Source organism: Cricetulus griseus, chromosome 7, assembly GCF_003668045.3.
Source record: "Cricetulus griseus strain 17A/GY chromosome 7, alternate assembly CriGri-PICRH-1.0, whole genome shotgun sequence".
NCBI lineage: Eukaryota > Metazoa > Chordata > Mammalia > Rodentia > Cricetidae > Cricetulus > Cricetulus griseus.
In genome coordinates, this window is record NC_048600.1 from 43,582,120 (window position 1) to 43,591,918 (window position 9,799).

At 51.8% G+C, this 9,799-nt stretch overlaps 1 protein-coding gene across 4 annotated transcripts; it reads left to right on the forward strand.

Moving 5' to 3' along the window:
- The first annotated feature begins 1,584 nt into the window (after positions 1–1,584).
- On the forward strand, positions 1,585–9,789 carry Prss27 (serine protease 27). 4 transcript variants are annotated; one of them, XM_035447567.1, is made up of 8 exons: positions 1,606–1,777; positions 2,170–2,475; positions 5,004–5,059; positions 6,203–6,229; positions 6,753–6,915; positions 8,158–8,429; positions 8,717–8,886; positions 9,427–9,789. In XM_035447567.1, the coding sequence occupies exons 5-8, from the start codon at positions 6,770–6,772 to the stop codon at positions 9,718–9,720; spliced, it is 882 nt and encodes a 293-aa protein (XP_035303458.1). In that variant the 5' UTR covers positions 1,606–1,777; positions 2,170–2,475; positions 5,004–5,059; positions 6,203–6,229; positions 6,753–6,769; the 3' UTR covers positions 9,721–9,789. The 4 variants fall into 4 exon arrangements, with proteins under 4 accessions (XP_027280695.1, XP_027280696.1, XP_035303458.1 ...); XM_027424894.2 differs by lacking the exon at positions 5,004–5,059 and having other exon boundaries at positions 1,585–1,777; positions 2,361–2,475; positions 9,427–9,739; XM_027424895.2 differs by lacking the exon at positions 5,004–5,059 and having other exon boundaries at positions 1,588–1,777.
- The last annotated feature ends 10 nt before the right edge of the window (positions 9,790–9,799 follow it).

Consider the following 9,799-nt stretch of genomic DNA (forward strand, 5'->3'; position numbering starts at 1 on the left):
TAACAATGGTGTCATTATCCAGCCATATTTCCCTACACTGATTTTTCTTATTGTTGGCTTTTCTATTTGTAACCAGTGTTTGCGTTTTTTAATCGTGGGCCATAGCTCTTTTATTTTGGGTTAGACTACTGTGACTTCTAGCCTTGGAAGATGCTCTAGAGGACCAGTGAGCTGGCTGGTGCTCTCTGCCAAGCCTGTGGCCCTGAGCTCGGTCCCTGGCATCCACATGGTGGAAGGAGCAAGTTGATTTCTGCAAGCTGTCCTCTGGCTGCGCCCCCCACACACACACACAACACAACACAAACACACGTACACAACCCTTTCTTGAACACACACTAAATTAATAAATGTAATGACATAAAAGTCAAAATGCACCAAAGAGCTCTTAATGTTAGGAGAGATTTGCTTCACTTCCTTAGTATGGTGGTCAATGTGTAGAAGGCATAGAGCTTTTTGCTGTTGCCCATCTCACCTGCTCCATATTCTTAGCCTCTGGTCCAGGGTGTCCAATCCAAGGCCACTCAGGTGCAGCCGAGGGCTGACTCAGCTTCCTCTGGACCCACACTGGCTTCTGTCCCTCACCTCACCTCAAGGCACAGCTTTATGTAAAGTAATTGCTTTTCAAAAAGAGAAGAAGAGAGGAAAAACTAGAAAGGGTCCAAGAGGAAGCCCTAAGCTTCAAAAGGTCGAGACTGCCTCACAAAGGGTGAATTGATCACAGGATATTTGTTGTTTTGAAACTCTTTACACAATTTATAATCAGAATTTTCCCCTCAAACTTAAGTGCCTCCCTGCCATGTCCATGCTGTAGGGTGAGCCCTTTATTCACCTCTGCACCCTGTTCCTAAAGCTACTGGGCATCTATGTGCCTCTTATCCAATACTTTCGTGAGCAAACGCTGAAAAGAACGAACAAATAAATGGTGGCGTACGTCTTTAATCCTGGAACTCGGGAGGCAGAAACAGGTGGATCTCCATGAGTTTTAGGCTATCCTGGTCTACACAATCAATGAGTTCCAGCCCAGCCTGTCTCAAAAACAAAACGAATAAAATGAAGGTAGGAAGGAATGAACGAACGAACGGATTTATGAGTTCAGAGTCCTCTCTCTTCCCACATCTTGGTCTTCTAGTATCAGAGGAGCCCTATGCCTGAGAACCCACCCCCTCGACTGCAGGGACCTGGTTGTATAGGAGCTATAGAGAAGGTGGCAGCCTCTGGAGAAGCCCTAGGTGTTGATGCCAGCGCCTCTAGGGAACAGGGGCCCTGGAAGAGCAGACACTTGGGGCGCAGAGACGGCACAGCGGACAGGGACGGCGCAGGAGTGGGTGACGGCCACCGGAGGGCAGCACTGCACAGCAAGCCCGGGAGACCGAGGCTACAGTACTCTGTGACCCGGTGCTGGCCTGTTGACCGTCCGACCGCCCCTGGCTCACACCAACGGGGTGCAACGCTGCACACCGTCCTCACAAGCGGGGAAACTGAGGCAGGGCTCGACACCCGCTGTCCAGCGCCGTTCTCTGGTCTGGCAGGATCTGCTGTGAGACATCCAGGATCTGGTCCTGCACCCAGTCCGTGGCCTGGAGGGAGTGGCCTCCTGAACCGCGAGTCCAGCTAGGTCTGATGTCAGTCTCGTGCCCCAAATAACTTCCTCCCAGGAACACTTCCGTCGCGGCCTCATGTCCCGGAGCCCGGCGGGCGCACCCAGGGCAGGAACCAGACAGCCACCCTGCCAGTCACTATGCTGCCTTCCCAGAACAGCTTTTGTCACACCCAGAAGGTGCACCTCCAGACTTCTGGGGTGGGGGGTGGGGAGTGGGGGTCCTAAACCCTGAGCCAATCCGCAGATGGGTGTGTGTGTGGTCCAGGAGCGTGGGCGGGGAGCGCAGGGACCAGTCGAAGTCCCCCTTCCTTGGTTGAATAAGCAACCTGACCTTGGTTCTTCAATGTCACCCATCAGGGTATAAACCCCAACCTTAGGTCACTGATGTCAGATAAAAAGTAGGTGCTCAAATAAACGAACGAACGAACGAATGAATGAATGAATGAAGTGGAAGCCTCTGGATGGAGTAGATTGCCAGCTTAGGAGGATCACGTGGTCAGCTGACGGAGGCAGCCAACAGTGGGGCCTTTGTGGTCAGCTCCTGAAGGGGAGGGATATCTTGCTTCCAGGTTCCGGAACTGTGCAGAGGAAGGGGTCTGGCCCCTGGGGTTCAAGGCCGGGTCATGGAGTTGGTGTTCTGGGCACCTCCTTCCTCCTGAAGAGGCACTGGGCAGGCAGGGTTGACAGGTTGGGTAGCATAGCCGAGCTGACACTCACCTCCAACATAAAACCTCACTTCATGGAGCCTGCACCTCCATAGCACTAGGGAGAGCTCCAGCCACCGCTGACCAGGGCTCAACCAACCATCAGGCCAGAGAACATGAGGCAGTCCCACATCCCTGCCCTGCTGCTGCTGCCACTGCTGCTGAGATCTGGTGAGTTGCAGCCAATTACCGACTCTCTGGAGGGGTCCCTCTGTGCTGCTCTGAGCTCCAACTGAGCCCCCCCCCCCATAACTCCTGGGCCTGCCTGAGTATGAAAGGAATCTTCTCCTTCAGTGATGGGGTTCCTAGGGAATATACTCAGGTTCCAAATATTCCACCTGGGGGACCTGTGGGAAGGTCTGACAGAGCATATGGTCATGGCCCCTCAAGGCCTCTCAAGGAACCCAAGAGAGTGGCTAGAGCCACACCCCATCTTCCTGAGGCTCTCAGTGTGTCATGCTCTGAGCTTGGGGCTCCCCTAGACATCTTCCCATTCTACAGATGTAGAGACAAGGCCCCCATGAGACAAAACCCCCTTGCCTCTAGGATTTGAACCCAAGCCTGCAGGCTTCCATGTCATTGGGCTTATGTGAACTGGGAGCCTCAGCAGAGAGCTGGGGATGAGAGCTGCAGCTGCAGAAGGTCCCAGCCCCTGCCTACAGAGGCAGAAGCTGTGGCCTGCCCATCCTGAGCAGGGGTCAGCAGGTTCTAGCCAGGTACTCTGCCTAGTAGGTCCTTCCCTGTGGGGCGGGCTCCTCCCTACCAGGGAAATTCTCCCACATTCCTAGGCCAGATGGGCCAGCCCAGCCACCACCAGACTTCCCTGTCCTCAGTTCACCTCCCTGGGACAGGCCAAGTTACCTCAGACCAAGTCTCAGCTAGGGCTCAAGGGGTAGACATTAGTGGGTATCTTTGTAGGAATGCCCCTACCTCCCCCAATTTCACGGAATGTTTCTGTCCATGGTCTCTAACAGCAAAGACAATAGCATTGAAAGCTCATTTCCACTGGGTGTGACATTGTAGTGGCTCCTGTGGGTGGATCAATCGAAGTCATTGCCAAAGTAGAAACAGCAGTCTACCTTTGCCTCACAAACAGCTGTAACCTGAGGCTGGACCCCTGGGTGACTTGCTCACTTCAGCCCAAGGTGACCAGCACCCCAATAGTCCTCCGGTTGGTCTTGTTTAGTTTCTTAGACCCCAGGCACTCCCATGAGCATCGGGACCCAGAGCCCAGATGGGCATAGAATAACACCATTGGCTGTACCATCTACCACTGACTGGATGTCCTCTATCCTGCCAGTTTCTGTGCTCGGGTCCCTAGAGGCAAGCTGTGCCTTCACAGATCTCCGAGGCCTGAGCTCTGGCTGTGATCAAATCCCCTGGTGAAGGACAGAGCTCAGAGAAGTGAGGGAGACTTCCAAGACAGATAACACAAGTGGGGAAAGCTTCTGCTGGAGAGTCAGCCCTTGAGTGGACCTCAGCCCACACTAGGACTTTGAGACTGGGAGTCTCAGCCTGAAAGGACTAAGCTGTGGCAGAGACAATGGGTTACAGGTCAGCAGACTGGCAGGAAGGAAAATGTACAGAAGGCTCTTGCAAGCTTCTCCGGGGATAAGAAGAGGCTTGCAGTGCATTTGCGCTCTTGAGGACTGAGGGCAGCCAGGCCAGGCAGCATTGCAAGCTGACTCTTCCAGCCAGAGATCTTGAGTTCTAACAAGATGCAGGGAGGATGTCTCTCTGGTCACATTTGCATTTTATTTCTTTTGGTTTTTCAAGACAAGGTTTCTCTGTTTAGCCTTGGCTGTCATGGAACTCTCACTGTAGACCAGGCTGGCCTTGAACTCACAGAGACCCGTCGGCCTCTACCTCCTGAGTGCTGGGATTAAATGCATGCGCCACCACTGTCTGGCTTCATTTTATTCTCTCTCTCTCTCTCTCTCTCTCTCTCTCTCTCTCTCTCTCTGTGTGTGTGTGTGTGTGTAAGTGTAGGCTGTTACTGGTGGAGATGAGAAGGGGTTGTTGGATCCCTGGGGTGCTGGGAACTGAACTGGGATACTCTATAATATAAAGCAGCAAATGCTCTTATCCAATGAACCATCTCTCCAGCCCTTAGTTTATCTATTTGTTTATCTGTATTTATATTTTACTTGCATGTGCACCATGTGCACATGATGCCAATGGAGGACAGGAAAGTGTGCTGGATTCACTGAAACTGGAATTACAGACAGCTATGAGTCTCCACGTTGAGGCTGGAGACTGAACCCAGGTCTTCTGCAAGAACACTAAGTGCTCTCAACCGCATTTTATTTTGAGACAACACAAGATAGCTGCAACTGACCAGGTAGTCATTGTGTAGCTCAGTCTGGCCTTAAACTCCATACAATCCTCCTGCCCCAGCCTCTTGAGGGGGCATGCTGGGGTAACAGCTATGAGTCACTACACCCATTTGCAATGTAAAGGAGCACCCTGGGAAAACAAACTCATAAGCCAGAAGTTCAGAGCTCAGTTCCTATTTCCCATGACCCTCACATGTGCCTTTCTCTGCTTGATGTCCTTCTCGGAGAAGAATCTGGCCCTGTCCTGGGCTGTAGCTACCTCCCATTCTTCTATGTTCTGGTTACATCTCTGGCACTGTGATAAAATATCATAACAAAAAGCAACTTAGGGGAGAAAGGGTTTATTTTAGTTTACTATTTCAGGTGACAATCCATCGTTTCAGGGCAACAGGAACTTCAAACAGCTGATCACCTCCAGAGTGAGTCAAGTACTGGATGCATTCATGCTCACTTTGCTTATGTTTAGCTCAGTTTCTTCACTCCTGTACAGTTCAGGACTAACCAACCCTGCACATAGGGAATGGTGCCATCCAGAGTGGGATGGGTCTTCCTGCATCAATCAACTTACTAAGACAATCCCCTACTGATTCACCCACCAGCCAACCCAATGTAGACTACCCTTTATTGAGACTGTTCCCAGGTGATTCTAGCTTGTAACAAGCTAACCACAAGCACAACTAACACACAGATGCACCCTACCCCATTGTCAAGGTCACATTGTCAGGCATTGAGAGCACATCCTTCCCTCTGGATCCTCAAGTGTTGGGGCTTAGAGAGAATGTGATCATGGGTGTGGAGAGCCAGACTGTGCTGAGGCCCCACCCAATTCTGACAGACCTGCCCAAGGGAGCAGTAACTAGGAGAGTACAGCTAAAAGTCTGGGGGTGCCTGAGCTCGAACCTGAGTCTGGAATGGAGCTTATGGGGCGTGGGTGAAAGGATGAGAGGTAAGTAGGTGTGGGTGTTAGACCCTATTCCTGGTAACCTCAGACCTGCCCTGTCCTTTTCCCTACTGTCCCCTCACTTGGATGGTGGTCCTGTAGAGGGTCGAGGTTGGCAAGAGGACTCAGTCCTCGGGAATATATAGTCTTGGGAGGTTGGCCCCTGGCCATTGCTAGGCGAACTCTACTCCCTTGAGAGAAGAAAGTGGCATTGAGTGTCTGGACCTCAGTTGGGCTTGGGGAGAAGTTGAAGGAGACGTGCTTGTTCTGAAAGACTGTGAGGAGGCCCTGATGGGTAATGTGTGGAAGTGACCCCCAGGGTTTTCTGTCATCCAGAGCTGAGCTATGAGTAGGTGAAGAGAAAGAGGTGGACCATGGCTCTAGAATTTGAGGTCCATACACTGCTCCATTCCATACTGCAAGACAAGGGGTGCAGGATGGAGGAAGAGATCCCTGTGTGGACAAGGAGAGTGCCAATCTGATCCAAGCAGGAAGGTCAATCCATCTGGCCACAGCACCAGCTTTCCTGGTTGCCCTCCCTGTCCTCTCGTGAGGCAGAAGCAGAGAGGAACTGGCCTTGGCTTGGCAAAGTTGCCTGATGGTCGTCTTTTCTCACTTCCAGGGACTGATGGGGCCAGCACTCTGAGAGGTGAGTGGGAGAGAGAAGGGAGAGAGGGAGGGAAGAAGGAAAGGGCAAGAATAGGAGAGACTCATGGGGCAGCAGAGAGGCCAGCTGGAAGTGGCTGAGCAGAATGTCCAGGAGGCAGTGGAAGAAGAGATCTTCCATATGATCATCAAAATAGGACATGGTGGAAGAAGCATCAGGAATAAGTACCAGGACAGGGGACACCTTCCCTGCTGTACCATGACTGCCCCCCTGTCCTTCAGGGGCCCCTGTGTCTGGCTCTGAGATGGGAATTTTCCATGTCATTTCAGCCTTCCTGACCCAAAGTTGGGTCTTGACACCTTGTCATAAGACAGAACTAGAAAGTGTTAGCCTATATCAAAAGCCAACTATACTCGGGCCTCTTATCTGCCGATGTTCTGAGTAGCTCAGGGGCCAGAAAGGCCTGAACATTGACAGAAAGTGAGAGCTGGCATATGGGGTTGAAGATGGAGATGAAGCCATGGAACCAGGCCCTCCCTCAGAGAATGACTCCCTGTTCCCCCAGCCTGCGGGCACCCAAGGATGTTCAACCGGATGGTAGGCGGGGAGGACGCCTTAGAAGGTGAATGGCCCTGGCAGGTCAGCATCCAGCGCAATGGGACCCACTTCTGTGGGGGCAGTCTCATCGCACCAACATGGGTCCTCACCGCTGCACACTGCTTCTCCAAGTAAGTGATCCTGGCCATTTCAGTTTCTCACCAGTGGCTGGAACAAGACAGAGCCTATGCACAGTTGTTCAGCACCACAGACTGGCATCAGCTCCCCCCCCCCAATCCTTGTCCAATTAACACCCAGTCTTCCAAAATTTTCCTTTAGGGGAACTGCAGAGATAGTCCAGGGGTTAAGAGCACTGGTTGTTCCTGCAGAAGACCAAGGTTCAATTCCCCACACCCACACAGTGGCTCACAACTGTCTACACTTCCAAGTTCAAAGAGATCCAACACCCTCTTCTGGCTTCAGCAGGCTCCAGGCTTGCACATGGTGCATTTACACATGCAGGCAAAACATCCATACACATAAATAAAATAAAACGTTCCTTTGGTCCAAGCCTAGGCCTTAACACTCCAACCATTGCTGCAGCTCTTGCTCCAGCAGCTGCTCTGCCAGTGACACCTGGGGTCAGGCCGCTAGAAATGCTGCAGACACCCCTGGCACACACTTCCCTCTTCCCGTGTTCCCCCACCTAAAATTCAGAACTCTCTCTGGATCTTGGGTATCAGATAAGCCCAAGATTTGGAACAGAATGTCTGTGTTCTTCACCTCATCTAACATCACCTAAAAGGACTCCCAACTGGAACATCCAAGCAAAACACTTAGTCCTAGGATTTCAGGGTCCCCAAACATAGTACCTCTTTTCTCAGAGATCTCCAGCTCCTTTTCCCCTTTATTTATTGTATGTTGTGGGGGCAGCACGTGTGTCATGGTGTGCATGTGAAGAAGACAACTTTTGGGTTTTCTCCTTTCACCACAGGTTTTTCGACTCATAGAAAGCACTTTTACCCACTGAGCCATCTTGCCAGCCCCAGCAATTATTTCAAAAAGCCCACATTTCTCTTAGAAACTTAAGCTCAGAGGTGACCTACCTGGGGGCCAGAGGCAGGGTTTGGCCTCACTGTACACTGTACGAGTATTACAACAGGCTTTTCCATAGTGTCCCCATCTTATGAACGAGGAAACTGAGTCACAGAGAACTTGTTAGGTCACTTACTAAAGGTCACCTGGTAGCTAGGGAGAGCTGAGAATTAAAAGTGGGTGATCTTTAGTTTCTATAGCCTCTAACATGGAGATGGCATTGTTGAGAGTGCAAAGAGAGGTATCAGATACTGTTGTGGACCAGAACAACCTACCCCTGTGGCTCCCTTTTTCCCCATGGAGGAAGGTACTCACACCAGCTCTGCTCTTCCCATCAGCACTTCCGACATATCTATATACCAAGTCCTGCTGGGAGCTCTGCAGCTGCAGCAGCCAGGGCCACACGCCTTGTATGTCCGTGTGAAACGGGTGGAAAGCAACCCCCAGTACCAAGGCATGGCCTCCAGTGCTGATGTGGCTCTGGTGGAGCTGCAGGTGCCTGTGACCTTCACCAACTACATCCTTCCTGTGTGTCTGCCTGACCCCTCCATCATCTTTGAGTCGGGCATGAACTGCTGGGTCACTGGCTGGGGCAGCCCCAGTGAACAAGGTGAGGGTACTGAGCTAGGGGAGGAAAGGGCATATGGCTTAAGAAAGGCCAGGATGGCTTTCCTGTTGATACTGGTATACATGATCTCTACTCACATGGGTGAGTAGGTGCTATAGGAGATGGGAGAGGGAAACAAGCAGGCCTGGTGCTGGTGAGGGAAGAAAGACAGTCCCATGAAGTTCTAAGGAAACCTGGGGAGGGATAGAGTCAGCTGTGGTTCTTGAGAACCCAGAACCTTAAGATCCTGGTTAAGACTGTCCACTGAGCTGCAGGCTTTCCCTCCCCAGACCGACTGCCCAACCCACGGATCCTGCAGAAACTTGCTGTGCCCATCATTGACACACCCAGGTGCAATCTGCTGTACAGCAGGGATGCTGATTCCGACTTCCAGCTCAAAACCATCAAGGACGACATGCTCTGTGCAGGCTTTGCAGAGGGCAAGAAGGATGCCTGTAAGGTAGGGTGTATGGCCAAGCCTCTACAACAGTGGTTCTCAACCACCCTAATGCTGTGGCCCTTTAATACAGTTCCTCATGCTGTGGTGACCCCCCAACCACAAATTTTTCTTTGCTACTTCATAGCTATAATTATGCTACTTTTATGAATTATAATGCAAATATCTTATATGCAGGGTAATCTCAGGCAACCCATATGGAACGTTTATTCAACCCCCCAGAGTGGTCACCACCCACAGGATGAGAACCACTGCACTAGAGGGAACTTAGCCCAGGTCAAGGGTAGGCTGTGGTTCCATTAGCTAAAATGAGATGAGCAAATCTTGGATCTGAAATGAGGTCCCAAAAGCTGCATTTTAAACAGACACCATACTGGGTGTATGCCACAGACAGGCAAGCTGGGACATTATAGCAATGTGCAGCGTTGTCTACAAGAGGACCGACGGGGAGGGTCTAGGGGGAGCTTTGTGATGAGTCTATGATCCCACCCAGGGCCTTAGTGAGCCCAGGGTGGGTTCTGATGGCCCTCTGCTTCCCCACAGGGTGACTCTGGAGGCCCCTTGGTGTGCCTTGTGGATCAGTCATGGGTGCAGGCTGGGGTGATCAGCTGGGGAGAGGGCTGTGCCCGCCGGAACCGCCCAGGTGTCTACATCCGTGTCACTTCCCATCACAAATGGATCCATCAGATCATCCCAGAACTGAAGTTTCAGGGGAAGGCCAACAGCCAGCAGCAGCAAAGAGACCCTCGAGGTTGGCAGCACCTGGGGAACTCTGCCCCCTGCCTGGTGGCCCATGCAGTCATGTTGGTCCTGGTGACACTGCTTACTATCCTCTGAGCCTGCCCAGGCCAGGCAGGTAGAGCCCTATCCACTGTACATTTGTAAATAGTTCATTTTCCCACCCTACATGCTAGTT